This window comes from Schistosoma mansoni, chromosome 4 (genome assembly GCF_000237925.1).
Source record: "Schistosoma mansoni strain Puerto Rico chromosome 4, complete genome".
NCBI classification, from domain to species: domain Eukaryota; kingdom Metazoa; phylum Platyhelminthes; class Trematoda; order Strigeidida; family Schistosomatidae; genus Schistosoma; species Schistosoma mansoni.
In genome coordinates, this window is record NC_031498.1 from 18,475,833 (window position 1) to 18,496,976 (window position 21,144).

At 30.0% G+C, this 21,144-nt stretch overlaps 1 protein-coding gene across 1 annotated transcript in view; it reads left to right on the forward strand.

Moving 5' to 3' along the window:
• The window catches only part of Smp_070020 (putative rhoptry associated membrane antigen), a gene marked incomplete at its 5' end in the record, with an annotated part of 33,862 nt that extends 16,796 nt beyond the window's left edge, over positions 1 to 17,066 (forward strand). Inside the window, one exon of the mRNA XM_018797051.1 lies at positions 16,755 to 17,066. Coding sequence (XP_018652131.1) covers positions 16,755 to 16,921 — 167 coding nt within the window. The 3' untranslated portion in view covers positions 16,922 to 17,066. The remainder of the gene's footprint in view (positions 1 to 16,754) is intronic.
• Positions 17,067 to 21,144: the final 4,078 nt, after the last annotated feature.

Below are 21,144 nucleotides of genomic sequence, written 5' to 3' on the forward strand. Positions count from 1 at the left end.
ATGATTTAAATTAGTATAATGATAGTACATGTGTTGTATACAGTTTACTTAAATGTTTTCCTTCTAAATGAAAAGCTCTAATTAAAAGAGGTAATGTTCAGTACATTAAAATTAGACAACATATGTTAATCAATTACCTTTCTGTATTAAGTATAGTAATTATAGATGAAAGTATTTTTCATAGTTGGAATCATGAGTCAATTGAAGCTAGACCACCATCGAATACCAGGAAGCACTGGACGCCCGTTTCGTTCTATTATGGAACTCCTCAGCAGTGTACATCCACGATCCCGCATTGACAGATTCGAACACAGGACCTACCAGTCTCGCGCTCGAACGCTTAACATCTAGACCACTGGGCCGGCATCCAATGATGTTAATTTATAAGTTCAACTGATCCACGAAATTGAGCAACCGTCTATCATTGTATTCAGTGAGTTACTGTCCCACAACAGACGTGGTTGAACTCCACTGGTCACTGTTTCCCACTAGAACTCCAAGAAATATCTCTTGAAGTCAGTTACTAGTGAGCATATGATTATAATCAGAAGGGGTTTTGTGGAGATTTCAGTATTTTTCATAGTGGTATATTGGTTAAGCGCTCTGGCGCGAGGCTGTCAGGTCCTGGTTTCGAATCTCAAGAGGTGGGATCGTGGATGTACACTTCTGAGGAATTCCATAATTGGACGAAACGGGCGTCCAGTGCTTCCTAGGTTTCCCATAGTGACCAGTTTCAATTGACTCATGATTTCAGCTATGAAAAATACTGAAATCTCCACAAAACCCCTTCTGATTATAAATGGAAGATTAACATGAATATATGCTAAATGATTAGTTATTAATAGATTTCATCTTTTACTGCATTAGTTACTATGGTTTGTTGCTTTTTTATTTTTCATATTTCCTATGTTACATTATTTTTGTTCGTCCATATATATAGAACTTATTTTTTGTGCTTACTAAATCATCTACATTTTTCTCTTTTCGAAACAATGTACAAATTCAAACACACACGAAGTTTTAATGTATTTTGTTTTATTCTCTACTTTAATAGCAATATACAATGAATAATCTCTTCTATACATGGGCGTAACTTTAATTTAAGTGTCTTTCACAAAAGATTGACATTAGTTGTGAGTAATTTAAACAACTAAATGAAGCATAAAGAAATTTTTTTTAAATATTCTATCTATTTATGATTAAACTTAAAAATGTGAATGATTGGTAACTGGTAAATTGTAATAATAACTCTATATGAATATTATAAATAACACTATAAGGTATACATTAGGAAGAATCTTTCTAAAACTCATCATAATCACTGTTTTATTCAGTAGGATACAATACGGGATCATCAGTATACAATATGCCCACTTAATCTTCTTACCCTCAATATCTATTCTTAATAGTTTAACAAATATCTGATATTTATATCATGCTCAGTAACAGTATACTCAATTCATGATTTCCTATAAAACAGACAAAGAAAGAAAATATTTCTTTAAAAAATTGAAGAAAATATGTATATTTCCTGAATAAATAATCATATACGTCTTTTCTATGTATATTGTTTATTGTGAAGATTTAGGTGTAAAGAAGTTTGTCCATAAATGATGATAATTACAGTGTATAGTTAATTAAAATTACTATAATATCTACAAAAAACCCCCTTCTGATTATAATCATATGTTTACTAGTGACTGGATTCAAGAGATATTTCCTGGAGTTCTAGTGAGAAGCAGTAACCAGTGAAGTTCAACCACGTCTGTTGTGAGATAGTAACTCACTAAAGACAATGGTGAACGGTTGCTCAACTTCGTGGATCAGTTGAAGTTAGACATTACCACAATCGGATGCCGGCTCAGCGGTCCAGAGGTTAAGTGTACGAGCGCGAGACCGATAGGTCCTGTGTTCGAATCTCTCGAGGCGGGATCGTGGATGCGCACTGCTGAGGAGTACCATAATAAGATTAAACGGACGTCCAGTACTTCCAGGTTTTCGATGGTGGTCTAGCTTCAATTGACTCATGATCTCAACTATTAAAATTACTTTAATATCTACAAAAACCCCTTCTGATATTAAGTTACCATATTGTTAGATTCAGTTTTAATTATCCATAAGTACAATTTAACCCCTCAGTTAAGTGGCTATGGTAGGTCAGCGTTTTATAGAATAACATATGTTGATGAATTTAGAAAACATTTGAAGCTCTTAATTCACTAATAAATTTTGATATAAGTTTAGTATGTCCATAAAGTTTACTTTAAACTAATTCCATTCTTATGAAAATATTGTTTTTGAAAAGTGACTGGGACATTTTAAGAATTTATCTCGTTGCTAAGTATCTTAGTTTGAAATTTATATTTATTTTATTACATTATTGTGTCATATGAGTACATCCTTTTCCTTTTAGTGTCTAACATTAAAATACATCTAAAGAGCTGAATCATGTTGAACATAGTCTATAAAATTTTTCCAAATTATTTAGGCGGAAATATAATATAACATCATCAAGTAATAAAGTTATAACTTTTTTCTAGGTTTTTAAAAAATGCTGATAAAGCTACCTTTTTGAAATTAAAACAAAAATACATATTACTATTTAGTACTGCCCTATATTTATAAAAAATAAGTAAAAATATAAAATTACTAAAATCTCCACAAAACCCCCTTCTGATTATAATCATATGCTCACTAGTGACTGGCTCCATGAGGTATTTCCTGGAGTTCTAGTGAGAAGCAGTAACCAGTGGAGTTCAATCAGGTCTGTTGGAAGATATCAACTCACTGAAGACAATGTTGAATGGTTGCTCAGCTTCGTGGATTGGTTGAAGTTAGACATTAGCACCGTTGGATGTAATCTCCGATAAAAGGATAAGATATTTTGAATATTCATGCCATCTAGCCAGTATAAATTAAAATGTATGTTTATTTAGTTTCACATTATCAAGCGCTTACATTGGAAAGAAGTAGAGTATCATATGTGACTGGGATTACAGTTGGTGTTGTAGGAACGAATGAGATATAAAGTGCCTGCCTTTTTTCTTTAGTCAGTGTCCCAGCAAATATCTGTAGTTCAATTTTATCCAAAAGGATCATGCAGTTCAGCTAATAAAAACATATCCATTTGAAATGTAATCGATTTGGAAAAATTTATTAAAATAAAGACAATTATTTTCTTGGGTTGCGTGACTTCTGATGATTTTAATCATTGAAAAACCTTGACCCATAAAAATTGTCATATTTTTTTACTGAAAACAAAGAATTAGCTAAACAATGCTGAGAAAACCTAGGTTTTAAAATATATAATATTTGAGTAAAAGGAATTCCTATACTTAAACTTCTATTTTTGGATGCTTAAAAAAGTTCTTCAGGATTCAATCAGTTATAAATTATGAAGTAAAGAAAATTTCCGTACACCATACATTTCATGAACACTATCCTTAATCAAAACCACTTGTATTTTGAGGATTTAAAAATTTTGACTGATATCAGATCTAAGCACAGATCAGATATAGTATGGACAAATATTGATTTATTATGATTATAATGGATAAGTTCGACTTCTTGAACCAAATAAACATTAAACCTCAAGCAGTATAAGTCGCCCCCCCCCATTGGAACATTACATTCCGAGGTCACATATATCGGTAATATAATCTGATATTCAATAAATATTGAGTACTTTTCTCAACTTGGTAAGGCTGAAATTGTAACTGATAGTAGAGATTTATACTCACATTTTCTGCATTAGTTTCTTAATATTGAACAGGTATATTTATTTAATCATAGCCTTTTCCAGTTAAGTATTAGACCATAAAACTAGCGAATTTCATTTTATTTACTGCAGTTCTCTCTCCACTTTAAGCAATAGATGGTTATCAATCAAATATTAACCACTTAGCCTGATTTATTGCGTCCTTCCTTGAATTCTACCTGTTACTGTCACAATCAACTGATTAATTAAAAAACAACGCAATTTTGTCTCCACACTGATCGAATAATTGATTGATTGATGAATTGAATCGAGTAAAGAGGACAAATTGTAGGGGAGAAGATAAGTTAATTTACAAATCAATAGGATGGAGAGAAACGTTGTTTTGGACTTAGCAATAATTATTATATAATCAGATATTTACTTCCTTCATTTCAGTTGATATGTGTACTTTTGGTTTGAGTTAGCCTATTTGTATGTAACTGACGTGCAACTGGATACTTGTATCAATAAAATATTGATGAATTATTATATTCTACATTGAGAATTATACTTGACTATTTATACCAAACTCGATGTAGATGGGAGATACTTTGAGGATGTGATGTCGTAATAGATATTCTGATGACGGGTATACTATATAATAAATTTGTAAGTCACCATATCTTTCAAAAAATAGAGTCATATCAAAGAAAACGAAAGTGCACAGCACAAGACTGATGTTTGTATTATGTACATAATGGTCACCATCAACAGATACCAATTTAATAAAACAAGCAAATGATGCTTCATGAAGAGATCTGAAAATCGATCTTTATCATCTAAAGAGGATTGTTTGTATGTAGTAATTAGCCAGAATCAAGGACACAAGTGTTACTTGCATACAAATATGAATATACTATATTAATTGGTATATATTTCATAATCTAACAGTCGTGAATAAACGGCATGTTACTTAGTTATTAAAACATATCAAAAAGTACACTCAGAAAGTTTATTCAGTCTGTATCTCACTGAAGATCATATACAGTGATGTTCTACTTAATATAATTAAACTGTTTGGTGACTTGACAAATAAAACCAAAGCAAGCGAATATAATTTACATCAACGGAATGACTATTTCGAATAAAAGTTTTATTCAATACCAAACATTTTGTTACGGTAAGGAACCTCTAGTATCAATAATCCAATATAATAGCGAATTTCTGCCTAATACATATTTAACTTATAACTTTTCAAGAAATATAATTCCTGTTGAAGCATTAAAAAATATGAGTTGACCCAATATATTTTATAAAGGTTTTTAGAAATGAGTATCTGCCGTATATCACTGGTCACATGAATTTACTTCTAGTTTAGCCTCTGGAGCTATATTTACCGCCTATATGTTGTTTAAATGTTATGATGATCATAATGATTAGATTCTGTCAATTTCTAACCAAAAAAAAACAGTATACTTAATCATCAATTAAATGGCTATATTACATAAATGAACTCTACAATAACACTTTTCTCTGTAACAATTCTTTTTTTAATTGTCTTCATGTAGTTTTCGTCTTTAAATAGTTTCATCAAATAAACCTAATCTGATTAATTCAAGGTAACTAATTTAGTTCTATTGGTTACAAAACTTAAACTATGATAGCTAGTTTCTACAGTAAATTCAGTAATCGGAAGCTCAAAGTTGATATTCAAAAATAATGATTTAGTTAAGCAGAATATCAACCTTATATATTAGCCGTTTCATTACAATGACTTTGTGAAATATTGAATTGATCAATAATAAGTAATTATTCGAATAATTCGTATAAAACCCTGGTATTGCATTAAATGACTGAAACGTAAAACAAAGCATATTCATTAGTTAAATTAGATAAGTGATTAGGGATTCGACTAAAACAAACTAATTAAATCGAATCGAAACTCACATTCAGATCTTCTGATTCACAGTCTTACCTTCAAACGGTTTGCTTACTAATGAGTATTTAGCTTAAACTAAAACCCTGTATCATTAAACACTTGACTTGGGTTCTAAATGCAAGTCATTGACAACTTCATAGACATCCTGGCTAAGAAGATCAATTTTTGTGTTTTGCATTTACTTGTTCAACCCTCAGTACTGTTGTGATAATGATGGCTAAAATGACAAGGAATCCTCCTGTGTATTTATGTTCCAATTACCTTGAAGGGCTGGATGCCCTGTAAACTGGTCAATCCATTTATTGAAACTTATAGAGGTTATTTTGTTCATAACCGTTTACGAATTCTAAGAATCAAACTTTTAATTCTGCTTGTCGTTTTAGGTTAGACACTTTAAATAAAAAAAGCTTCATTCGAATTTTAAAAAAGGTTTTATGTCGGATCAGTTGGAATACAATTTGATGTATTATTTACATTTTAAATCACAAGCTTCATAGAGCCCGGTTTTACCATCATACAGATTATTAACCAGCCTAAACACATGCAACTGGATTGCTCTTGAGGAATCATAATCTTTCTCAAAAACCTGCAGTATGAGCTTAAACTCTTTTATGTTTTTATAGAGTACAAAGAATGATTAACGTACACAATAGTCACATCAAGTTACATATATTTTATTTCTATAAGCTACTGTCTCTGTTGTTTATTGTTTCTCAGGTAATAACTTGAACTTTTTTGAAATGAGTTACATCAAATGACTTAAATTAACCAAGTACCTAATGATAGAAGCATTTCATCGGTCAAATAAAGTTCTTTTTTCATTTATCCATTTTCTAACCCACACAAATTAAGTACTTTGGTCTTAATCCAATAATTTATCGATTACTCGTGTACTCAGTTAATATTTTTCACTTTATCCTCATTCCTACTGATTATAGTCACTAGTTCATAAGTGTTTGCTGTTTAGCAACTATCAGCTAAATAATGTTCACAAAATTCAAGACACTAGTAAGTCAGGCAGAATAAAAATAAATGAATAATATTTCGAAGATAAAATTTATATGTTACCAGTCTAATAGATCTCAGTCATTGAGTGTTGGATATAATTATTATTAAGATACTATTACTTACTTACTTTACTTACTTTCGCCTGTTACTCCCAATGGAGCATAGGCCGCCGACCAGATACTATACTAAATATTAAAAGATGTCATTCATCTAGTCTACTTCGTTTTTTTTAATATTGACGAAACACATTTTCTATCGAATAAGCCAAAAAAGAAGGCGAACGATTATGAAGCATTAAAATTCTTTTTCATTTGACCGATAACATATCATAAATCGAGTTGACCTAAAATTTATTATAACTAGCAAATCTTTCAAATTGACAGCAACAACAAAAATTAGTTCATACTGACGATTTTTAATCCAGTTGAAGTCAACTTCAACTTAGTTCAGTTCAGTTTGTTTACGTCGATTAAACTTTACAAAGAAGCCATATGTTTAAATATTGATTCAAAACAAATTTTACTTTTCTGATAATAACTAGATTTAAGAAAGGTAAATAATTATTTTAAAAAAGACTTTTTTTTTACAAGTATGAACTTTTTTAGTAATGAAAGCAAAGTTTTTGGATCTTCTCTTCTTACTTAACCAAACAAATGTAATGAACGAAAACAAAGGTGGAGGATAACCAATGTTTTGTTTCAGACAAAATTACAGAATATATTGGTAAAATATGAGAACTATACACTGAATACTTAAATTGCAAATTTTCATCATTTGTCCTTCATATTTTGTATGATTCTTCCAATTTACAATTTTCTTCGATTTCCCTTTCTATTCTCTTTAACTCGATCTTTTTAGCTTTCTGCTGCTAGGTTTTTCATTTCCGATTGGTGTTACATACTACTTATGTCTGTTAAAATAAGCAGAATATACACCACACAACTATTGATATAAAATTAGATATAAAACTTAAAAGAAATAAAAAAAATTCAAATACATTTTTAGTGTTCATTATCATTATTCATTTAGATGTGTCTCCTATGTGTAATTTACCTAATCTTACTATCTAAATGTAGATTAGATAAAATAACTTGATAACACTCTTCTTTGAAATGACCAGTGATCATAATATTTTATTAAAATCAAACTAATCAAACTGCATATTTATTCATATAGATGACAAAATTAAGTTTGTTTATTCTGCAATTATAAGTTGATACAAATAGTTTGAGTAGAGAAACCATAATGTACGTTTATGTATCATTAACAATTCATTTAAACCAATAGGTTTACAGGATCTTTTCAAATAGAAATGAACTAATCTTACATATATTTTCTGTAATTACTCAAATTTCATCAAAACAGTCTCAAGAGTATAAAATGGATAAACTACGTCTCACTTATCTTTCATCATCTTCAAACGAATAGAATAAATGAATATCAGAGGGTACTACAAACTCACTATATCTATTCTCTAATTTCAAAAAAAACCAAACTTCTAGTCGATTAGTAACATTTTAGACTAGAATTTGTATATTTATATCATTGTATACAGTAGTATAAATCAATTGTTTTGCAAATATCCGTTTTTTGTAAATAATTAATGGACACATAAATGTTTCAATATTATTGTATATGAATATAAATTATGAAAATTCAAGTGTATCTTTATATCCACTCTGTAAACATGTCCCGACATTTTTTTATCCTGTTAGTAACTAATAAATAGTATTCTAATAATTACGTAATCCTTCATGTCTAGAGAATACTAGTATTATTATTTTTTTCCATACATAAATTGATTGACTCGATAAAATAATTGAATTACATAAGTTAGCGGTGTATTCGTCAAAATATTAAACTGAATAATATACATGCAATTAGACTAGAGAATGATTTATTATTATCAGTCATTGAATATTAATTGTTCCTACGTAGTATGTAATCAAGATGAATATTTTGAAATTGGTTGCAAGTTGAATATGACAATATTTTATTATTTTCATAGTTGAAAGCATGAGTCAATTGAAGCTAGACCACCATGGAAAACCTGGAAGCACTGGACGGCCGTTCCGTTCTATTATTGGACTCCTCAGCAGTGCGCATCCACGATCCCGCACTCGTGAGATTCCAACAAAGCATGTGTTACCAGGAAGTGCTCGATTATCATATAGATTTTCTATGCGTGTTTTTCAAGTGTCTATCATAAATAATGATAACGTTAATACGCGTTTCATGACCATTACTGTCCTTCTCTTCTATGAATTAAAAACAATGTATTTCCAAACAAATCATGACCGTATATGCCTTTGTTAAATAAAACATTTCTCCCTTTCGTGGTTCATTTATCTCCAATGGCTTTATAGATTGATATAATCTTCCTTGAATCAAAAATATCTTGACATTTTAAAATGACCAAAGCTATAACGTATAGATATAAGTTACGGAATTCCTTTGGCCTGCATTGTTGCAAATAATGCACAAAAGAATCTTAACATCATCTGCAAAATAAACTTCCATCATTAGAGATAACCTCCTTCTTTATATTCGTTTATATGAATGCTAATTCACTGTCAAACAAACTGATACATATCATTTAATGTCATCTCATTTGGATTATTTGGGTTATTAATTTACCTTTGAAGGAATGTTTTTTGTGTTAAGTTAGCATTAAAAAAGAGGGAGATCCATAAAACACAGCATTTTGATTATTGTTCAGTAAACAACGAACTTATTAAGTTAAACGTATTCCGTTAATCAATTTAATAATGATCCATATCTTTTAGTTTAAAAGGTGATAAAAGTACATATGAAAAAAACGAGAGTAAAATGTCAGCGTTCTATATTAATAGACCAGACTATTAGCGTTCTTCAATTAAATATTACGGCTTACTTCCTTCGAAAGTCATTATTATTAACATTATCAAGCGAAATAATGAAAGATCCAGAGTTTAAACATCAAACATCGAAAAGTCACCACTACTAATATTAAAAACCGCTTTCTGATGAATACAAATCACGCGCAATGACTGAGATAGGAATTACAAACAATCCGATTGGATTAACTGGTAAAATTTTAGCAGCATTCAATAATACTTTAAAACAACCAGTATCCCGAACTATTCTTCGATAATATTACTTACTTACGCCTGTTACTCCTCATGGAAGAGCATAGACCGCACACCAGCATTCTCCATACAACCCTGTACAGTGAAATCCTTTCCAGTTCTTTCCAGTTGCTGTTCAACCTTTTCGTATCCGCTTCTATTTACCGGCGTAATGTGTTCTTTGGCCTTCCTCTTTTTCGCTTCACTTCAGCATTCCACGTTAGGGCTTACCTCGTGATGCAGTTTGGTGATTTCCTTAATGTATGTCCTATCCACTTCCAACGTCTTTTCCTAATTTCCTCCCCAGCTGAAAGCTCGTTTGTTCTCTCCAATAAAATGCTGTTGCTGATAGTATCCGGCCGGTGAATGTTGAGTATTTTGCGTAGGCAACTGTTTATAAATACTTTGAAAATATATAGAGATATATTTCAGTATGGGGTTGTGGAGACTATAGAATTTCATTGAAATCATGAAGCGACCAATGGTAGACCACTAATGAAAACCTGGAAACAATAGACTGCCTTTTCGTCCGAATATGGGACTCCTCATCAGAGTACCTCCACGATCCCTGATGATGGACTCGAACTCAGGACCTTCGATCCCGCGCACAAAGGACTGACCTCTAGATCACTGGGCAACTATCAAACCATAATAATATCTAACTCCAATCAATCCACGACATCTCGTGTCCATCTTCCATTTTCTTCGGTGACTTCAATGATATATATATATATATATATATATATATATATATTAGTAAAGCATTATTTAGAATCATGCGAAACAGAATATTCTTAATTTGGTTTTAGTAAGTTTTTCTCATAGATTGTACCTATATATTTCCATAGTAGTTCACATTTTAAGTGACAAGTTCACCTAAATTAAGTTTTCTTAATCGTGTACGTTCATTCATTTTCATGTTCAATTCAGTATGTAATATGCTAATCAGTGTCCTAACTACATTTCGTCATGGTAAAAAGAAATGAACATCTCCGTTTTGAAGCTTAGCCTAGACATTTGTTTGGCTTCCACAGTAGGCATATAGCATTTAGATATATTTATATAAATATATCAACTTATCTTCTTTATTAGTCAAATCACTCCAAACAATTGAAAATAAATGTTTGAGTGACCTTAAATAAAACTTCATGCATATTTGCTCATTAGTTACAAGTAAACAAAGAGATACTTATTTGAATAGAAACTGTAGTCTGATTTATGTAAATCAATGAAAGTAAATTTATCTTATTTCAGAATAATAATAATACAATTTCTATTTTACTAAGAGGTGAATGAGAAAAATAAACAATCTATAAATTTGATGCAAGATAAAATTCTCTACACTAAAAGATCCTACAAGTTAATAACAGTTTGATAATTCCGTCCAAAATCTTTTCGAAATGTAAATTTTGTTCGATGACCTAACCACATGTTTTCGATGCAGATTATACTCAGTTTTTTTTCCATTTTAGCACTTGTTAATTAACTATTGTCTCACTATCAATTTTTTCTGATACAGTTAAATTGTAACTAAGCATAGGTACATGTTTTCTAAGATACCGGAATTATTTTCCTCGTATGAATTTCAATTACCTGAACACAGATTATCACGGCGCGCAATGCTGACCAGTGTAGGGGATGGTTGGAATAGAGTTAGGGGCGGCAAAACCAAAATGTGGCATCAGTGCTTGAAGTCACTAACTTCTAGCCTGAGTCATGTTGGTAGATGCAGACTACCTGGTTGGGGTCCGCGTGACTATCGTAACCAATGGTTGGAGACTCTATGTGACATGGCTCAGAATCGATCACAATGGCGTAGGTGTATACACTCCTTATTTTCCCTTAAACCTTAAGATTAAAATTGCTTCATAACTTTCTTCCTTCCTATACTATATCCTTATATACAACATATCTTTTATATACTATCACCACTAAATTAACTATTTGTATGAATCCGGTGTTCATCTTGTTGTGCTAACGAGGTATGGCAACTTGGACGGGTGCATAAATGTGCCTGGTCCTACGTTGTAGCTGACTGACTGACCTGTAATTATTCGGAAATACTACTATAATGATTGAGTGCACAGTCAAAAGGACGGGATTTCCACCAGACATATATATATATATATATATTTATGATGTGCCTTTGGCAAAAGTTATTTATATATCTTAGCTAACGCTCTTAATCTTTCTTTGTTGTATGATAGAAAACCAAACTAAGAAAACTGATGATAATTTTTCAAAACCCTTCGACAACACATATGTGAAACTTTGAAAAAATTTATATTTTTTAGAGTCATATCATATAAATCATTTCTATTTCTGCTTCCATTACTTTGAATGACATTAACTTATTTACAGATATAAAATTTATAATAACAATGATTTATTAGGACTAAAAGATAATCAGTGAAGTAATATTAGGCGACCTATGCGTTAAGGTGACTACAGTCGTCAGGATGATTTTATTTTAAATTAAAATAAGCTAGTAATGTGCGAATGATTTTTTAAATTGAAATTATATTTAAGAGTATCACATAGGTGTCCGTTAAGAATAAGCAGGAGACGGGAATTACATATATTTTCAAAACAAATGAATCCAACTGCCTTTGCCTTCAAGAGAAATCAACAGTTTCCAAGAAGATTGATTCTTCCTTTATGATAGAAAAGTAATAGAAAGTGAGGCATTTTTATGAAAAGAACTACATGCAGTCATTTATATTTTATCTAGTACGCATAATTGTCTTTTATTCTGATTTATCAAATTAAATGATATGGGTTAGTATCTTCGGAAAAGTACAATCTCATATATGTACAAACACAAGCAACACTCTTTACATAAGCAAATGAACTATGAATTAGTTAATTTGTTAATCATTTCATGCATCATTTGTTCAGAATTAATTATATACTCAAAAATAGATCATTACAATTATGATAGGCAATCAATCTATTATTCTCTGTTTTTTTTTACAAGGTGTCTTTTACTATGTTAGAATAGAAAGACGTGCTGTTAGTTTACATAATCCAGCTGAAAGACAATGATTAGAAACGAATTGACTGAATTCAGCTTAAATATTATATTATTGTTATTAAGTCGGACATATATCAGATATGCTCATTTAATTTTTTTTGTTACGACGATTTCCTGAATTAGGGTCATACTGACAAAAATCAGCCAGGATAGTAAATAACATAATGAGTTCCATTGAATGACGAATATAAAAAACTTCCAACAGTTTGCTCAAATCAGTAAAGTTCACTTTAGTTGTTTAGTGATAATAAGCAGAAAGCCTGAATTTCGATTTCATGCTAGTTGACACTTGTTTTTAGAATATATTTACAATCTTGAAAGAACTGGTAATTACCATTGAATTTCAACCTAGATCAGATATCGTTTAGACTGTTGGCCACATCGTAACCTAATTAATAAAATTAGATCATTACTGAGAACTAAATAAATGTGATATTAATTACTACTTAGTAGTTAATCTATCTAAGAAGTGTTTACTAGTTATTAAATTTCTGACTTTGTTATGAGGTGAGTAATTCGAGAGTTCATACTGATAGTTAATCATCCTATACACGAGTATAACATGGTATTCAAGTGGACAGACTGGAATTGAAAGTTATTTACTACTGATTCCTAAAATTTCTGTCCTAAATTGTTATTCTGTGAAACATATTATTTCATTATTGATCGAAACAAAAAATGAAAAACTTTAACTGCTACTTAATTTTGTATATTATACTATCTTTGCCAAAAAAGATTATTTAACCTACAATATATGATCTATGTAGAATAAATTTATTCAATTTAATGTTACCATGGGAATGAAACCACTTGAAAACACTTTTTTCTTAAACTTAATCTTATCTTTTAACGTTACTATGGTAGTTATAAAATCAAACATAAGGAAGTGAGATTTGATTAAGTTACATAACTATCCGATAGGCTAAATGAGCTAGTTAAACATATAGTAAACAACTCCTTAGCAAAAATACTTTCCACTGTATATATATTAAAAGTAATTCATGGAAAGATGAAACTTAGAAACAGGAAATTATAGTCCAAATAGCTCTATATTATCCTTTAACAACACTCTTGCTCCACATTTTATCTACCTTTTTAAGTAAATCCTAAGCGATTGTGTAAATATTCATTTTCTAAGGTAGGATCATTGATAGACTTTAGCTTTATATTTTTCAGACCAGTTTTCGTAATTATATTTGGGGTGGTGTTTGGTAGGAAAATCCAAATTTCATTCTGCTTGAAACACATCATCCCAATATATCTGTATCTCATTCTGTAATTTACACCAAGGCTCAGAGTAACTACTTGAAACGTTGATTAACTATCACTTGTTTGCTAAGTCTTGAAAGTCACATATTTTTTCTACGTGTCACGTTGTTCGTTTTTATATGTGAAGGTTTATGTCGTCCTATTGTTGTTACTCAACATTTCATTCATCCAATAAAGACTGAACAAAATCAGTTTCGAGTGTTCACAATGAAAAACAATTGTAGAAAATCCATAGAAAAACTTTATAACTTCAATTTTTATCGATTACTTTGGTATAGAAAAAATGTTTTAACTACTTATAATCAATAGTAATATAAAGTAAGCGTTAAAAAATAAAGAAAATAATTTATATCGATAAATCATGATTTTATTGTGATGTTTTAAAACGCCTTTCATATTTTCTTTAATTTAAATAAATCTGTACTCCATGATTGTGTACATCTAACTTCATCATAATCAATAATCTGTTTAGGACATATGGAAGAAGAACTGGGCTATCTTTCTTGAAACAGTTTTTTTTTTAATTTACTAATGGTTAATACTGAATTTAAACAAATTTTAAAAGTTTAAGTTATTCAATTAAACCACAATCGATATATTATTATATAGTATGCTTCCAAAGATCTGATCTATATAGTTAATTAAAAAAATATAACGAATCTAATCAGTAACCCAATGGAATTACATCTAAATTAATTTGAAAAATTAGTTTATTTACTTCCGTACTAGGAACTTCATGTTTTATATACCAAAATTTAATCTATTTCTTGTAACTACAATAAATGTAAACAACTTACAGTTCCATTTACACCAGATCAAGTTTTATAATTTGATGACTTATTAGCTTGTTACAACAATTCAGAATAAAAAAATAATAAACTAACGAAACAGATATATTGGTTTCTTGGAAAGTAATTTACATTAAAAACCGAACAAAACATTAAAAATCAAACATCTTGTTCAAAAAACGTTTACTGACTTCGTGCTCACTTTGAATACCTTCAGATAAGTATATCGCTTTCTAGATGTTAAGATAACTTACTAATGTATTATCAACTGTACTCGAAGTTTTAAACATCCCAAACGTTTAATTAACTCAAAACTGGTCATTATATAAAGGATTATAAGTGTGAAGTAAACCAGTAATTAGAAGGAGTCAAAATTCGTGTAACTTATTTCAAAACAAAACCCAAAGCCATTTTATGATCATATGTAATTCCTGAAAGCAAAACGTTTTATTATGCTGAAGTTCAGAACAATGAATGACGTCTACTAGTTAGTGAAACAACAGCATTGAATAAACCCGCCTAAATGAAATTCTAAACAATTTAGTTTTTTAGGGTTCATGTTTTTTAAACAAGGTGATGTTTATCTTTTTAATTCTTTCCAACTGAACATCAGATCACATCATTATTAAACATAACCATTGATTTTATTTTCCATACTAATAAAGTACTGGTTAACTGTGGGTTGAATATATACTTGGCTATTTCTTAAATGTCTGTATTTTCCATTTTATGCTGTGTATGGTTTACCAAACCTAGTTAACACTTTCAACTTAATTCTAACTGCACTTTTAACATTACATTTCAAGTAATGCTGATACGATTTTAACAGTAGACTGCAGATGAGTCGTAGACTTATGTTAGGTATTTGTACCCACTAACTAAATGAAAATGGCTAGTAATATTATAGACGGTCAGGTGGGTCAGAAAAAATTCTATACTTTGGGAAATTTTAGAGCAGTCTGGGTGTTTGTTCAATGTATGAGAGTAAGTACACTATAATGGTGAGTAAATGTTTCTGTTATATGGTATGAGTGTGTACCCTCTTTATATATGAACGCCCAATGATACATAAAATACGTATGAGCAGTCTTTAGTGCGTATCGGCCCTTCCTATCTGCCTAGCCCAGCTGGTTGAGTCCAGAACACCAATAACAGCCTCGACAATATGAATCATTATTCACAAACATACTGGGTTTATATACAAACCAAACAGACCACATAGTACCAAAAAATAGAAAATAACGTTTGTACAATAATTAGCCAATGTGGCTGTGAAGAGGGGGAAATTAATCGATAGACTGATGATAACTCAATTCACCAAGGGATATAACAGTTTCACGTACTTAAATATCTATTTTAAGTGATACCAATCGGGTGATACTATATATCTTTCTTTTAGATTGCATGTATCTTTATACATTCAACTAACTTAATAATTCAAAATGATACATAAATATACTACTTTTTACATGATTTATTTATGGTCAGAATAGTATAAAATGAATGAAATAGTATTTAACATCAATTAATCACTAACCTACAATGTGAACAAACATTTACAATTCCGTACAATTAAGCTTCTGTAATCAATATATTTGACTGACTAACAAAGTTATAATGTTACTCCTTCTCAAGATATGATTACAAGTCACAGACGGTTGAAATAAATCAATTTTGTATGTCATTTCCATCCCAATGGATTTATTCACTTACTCATCATATCAGGTTGAAACTACTATGCTTCATGTCACCAAAATTTGATTTAACCACACTATTTTAAACAGAGATGACTTAAACGTTTATGTATTAAAATTGAATTGACTCATGTTTATTTGTTTCAATTTTTAGTAATTAAGACATAAATTATGTTTAACATACAATTTACATTTCCAACCTTTCTTTTTCTTCACAGAAAATCAACCAAAATCTAGAACAATAACGTCAATATTAAGTAAAAAGAAGAAAGATCAACCAAAACAGATTTTGATCGTTCAACCGAAAGCAAACAGTAATAAATCAAAGAATAAAGGAAAATCATTAATTTGTGGATGTGTTAGTAGGAAATCAAAAAACAGATAATAGAACTGATGAAAATCAATCAGCCAAATAAATAAATAGTCCAATTTGTATGTGTGTTTTTATTTTATTAGCAAAGTTTTTCTTCTTCATTTTCCTCATATTGATTCACTGACAAAGAAAAATGGCATAAAAAATGGTAGTTGAAAACACTTTCTAATTTCCATGGAAAACAGTAACCGTACTTATAAACAATATGTTCAAAAAAGTGTAAAGTATAAAGCAGCGGTTATTTTCTTTCACAAAACATACAAGAACTTTAGTTTAACAAAACCAAAACTCTACCAATCATTTAAATATTTTGTGGATGATTTTGTTTAAATAATTCACAAGAACTTTCTTAAATACAACGTATACATACCAAAGTATGATTTGATCTTCGTTTATTTCAATTCAGTAACTTATAAGTAGTACAAAGAACAATCGATCATTGAATTCTAAATAGAGCCAATCTTCTTTTTTTTGGCAACGAACAAATAAATAGATATCTATCGTATACTAAATGATAAATGTCAACTACATTGTCTCTTAATTACTTTTTAAAATCAATAAAATGTTTTTTTATAATTTAAAACAAAATTATAAAAAAACAAGAAGTTTTAAATTTACTGTAATTTAATACTTTTGATTTCTCCTCATTTAAATAATCTTTTTTTTCTTTTTTTTCACTTCATTTTTAACTTTTTCATTGTCTTATCCAATGAACTAACATTTGTTTTGTTTGTTTTTATCAATTTCTCACTATTATATAACTAAGAGTTTTTTTGTTTATTTTTCATGTTTATAAAATAAAACAAACAAACAAACAAAAAGAAGAAAGAGAAAACAGTATTAATATTCTCTCATTTTATTTAAAAATAAATAAATAAATAATATTTAAAACTGTATGATATCTTGTATATTAATCAATAATATGTGATAATTTAAATTTGAATAATTAATTATTGGATCGATTATTTTATTCTTTTATGTAATTTTGTTTGTTTTTTTTCTTTTATTTTCGATTTCAATCAATAATTTCGTTCTACTTTTTAAAAAAAACAAATCAATAAATCAATAAAAGAATAAATCAATCGATCAATCATTTGAATAAAATTATCTAATCATTTCATTAGTTAATTAATTCTGTAATATTTAAAATGATTCTATATTACCTACTATTTAATATAGTTTCATATTATTGATTATTTGTGCACTATTTTTGAATATTATGAATACTGGGGGGAGAAAAAAACAACTTATTGTGTCATTTATGAGGTTGATTTTTAGTGCCATGTAATAAAATTTTCATGATATATTTTCACATAATTTTATGTGTTTTAAGAAAATTACATAACTCTGAATGAATGTAAGTGAATTATGTTTTACCAGAAATAATAATCTATTTCTCAATGATTTATTCTTTATTTTTAAGGATAAAAATAAATGAATTTTATTGTTTGTTAGTAGGTTAATCAGTAGCATGCAATTAGTTCCCTTTATAAATTTAAATAAAGATAGAACTAACTGTAAGAGATGTTTCCTTGAGTTCTAGTAGGAAGCAAAAACCAGTGGAGTTCAACCAAATCTGTTGTAGAGATATCAACTCACTGAAGACAATTGGTGAACGGTTGCTCAGCTTCGTGGATTGGTTGAAGTTAGATATTAACACCGTTGGATTCCGACCATCTCAGTGGTCTATCGGTTAAGTGCTCTGCTGGTAGGTCCTGGGTTCGAATCTCGCGAGACGGGATTGTGGATGCGCACTACTGAGGAGTCCCATAATAGGACGAAACGGCCGTCCAGTGCTTCCAGGTTTTTCATAGTGGTCTAGCTTCAATTGACTCATGATTTCAACTATGAGGACGAATATTGGTGCAGAATAATATGAATTCATTATATTTCGTGGTTTCTCATCAGCTGCTTACAACTAAATATGTATTAGAATTTTAGCATTGGGGTAATAAATAGTGTAGAGCAATTGACGTAAGTGAATGTAGAGGATTGGAATGACAAAAGGTTATCAATGATAAGGTCAGAGATTATTAGGTGTTAAAATCAAGGAAGCATAAAGGGTGGGTGGCGTAATAGTTGAGTGGAGTTCAAAGACAGATAAGATCAAAGGTGTGATAATTTTAGAGGTAATGAAGGTATCATGGAATTAAAAACAAATAGGATGGGTTACGTAATAATTGAATAGAATTCGGAGAGTTCATATAATTTAAGAGAAATAAGTGAGCGGAAATGTCTGAGTGAAATGTTGGTTTAAGAATTGGGTAATGGAAGAGTATAATACAAACTAAATATTAACCAAAATAAAACTAATAACCAAAAAACTAAAAAAAGATTCGATTACCAGATTGGTAATAAGTTTATCACTGTCTCTTTTTGAATACATAGATCCGGTTCGAGTTTTTTTATCGCGATCGCCTCAGAGAACCGGAGAGCAGTCGTACTTCTTTGTCTGCTAATAATTATGAAAGCATGAAAAATATCAGTGGTGTGCCCGGTGTCATGTAAATGCCGAGCTATTGCATTGTTGAGAGCCCTGGTCCCCGACAGCCTCAGTTTCTTTGGAACATGCTCAGAAATGCGTACGTATACTCTTATCTCAGTTTTTCCAATGTATGTGCTTTGTCACGTACATGTAAATTAGTAAATGCAGTTGGAGCTACTGAGAAAAGAGAACTTGTCGATTTCAGTTTGTTTGAGTGAGCAATTAGTTTCCCACACCGTTGTTAGTTTAGCTGCTGGGTAGGTCGCTTTCAACGCAGAATTAAGTCTGTGATTAATTATTCCAGAGATTTAATCTCCTTTGAAGCTTAAGTATAAGAATCAAGCTTTCTTTTCCACTCTATCATACTTTACTTGAGGGTTGGTGTTTGTATATTTATGGATGAATTCCGCCGAATATTCATTTTCACATAGGCACTTAGTGATCAGAGCAATTTCTTCTTCCAGACACACATTTGAGCAGATTTTGCTTGCGCGGTCAAAAAGCATTTTATATTTTTGTTACAAATGAAATTAAACAGAGTGGTTTTGGATTCATAAAGTTTTATGATCTTGATTTAATTGACCATTTAGTGGATTGCTTCACCCGATTACTCTAAAACACCTACCGTATAGCCCTGAAAAAAATCCATTGTTAAAATTATTCATCTGAGGAGTCAAACTCTAAATTTATCTTTATGACAGTTAGATTTTGAGCAACCTGAAAGACATACAATTTATTCTCTGAATACTAGTTTAACAGTGAACAGGTTTTCCAACTACCAAGTTATTTTATATTCTTTGGTACATTTGGCTTGTTAATAAATATTACCTAACATTAGAAAGTTAGTAGTACCGAATAGTAATGAATGAAAATTTCAACAAATATTTAGTGAGTTCCTATCCTAAGATAAGAGTTTCTTACTAAACATCTAATTTTTACCAATTTTCTTTGCAGATAAACTTGCAGTCATACGTCAAGAATATTTGTGTATCTTGATATAAGATAAAATCTTTACTAAAAATGGAATCATCGGAAGTTGTACCTGTTCAGGAAACTCAATAGATAATTCATGAATGAAACTAGTAAAAATAAACTTGTTATTAATCACTTGAGTTATCATAAAAAATCGTAGTCTAATTCTAAAACTGAGTAGCTGTCTACATAAAATTCATCTTGAAATCAGTTTACTAATCACTTTCCTTTAAAATATAATGCAAATTACGATACGAAGTGACTTTGATTAAGTATATATATGGTCTCTAAGAATGATTTCATAGATCTGCTGCACGGAGCAAGCGAGAATTATTATGCAATCACGTTTCAAAAAAGAGTTGTTGACAAACTAGGTTGAAAGAACATTCCAATCCATAACATCGGGACTTATAACTAGGGACATCACCGAAGTTATAACAACATGAATGCAAAACTGATAACCATAAAATCACCGCAAACAATCTTTATTCAAAATGTTATGAAAAATTCCTACACAACAGAGACTAAAAAATATAACCATTTATCTCTGAGCAAATAAGTGTAGAATTTATTCTACTGCCTCAATGCTAATAAGTTAATTTCTTCTGAAGGTTACGGTCGTTAATATCGATGAACGGTTGAAAAATAACCAATAAAACAATAATCAATATCTGTTAACTAGTGATTTTCACTTAGTCCTAATGAACTTCGGTTGACGTCTTAATGGAAAATAGCACACAATATTGACACAAAACTCTTATTATATAATCAGATAATC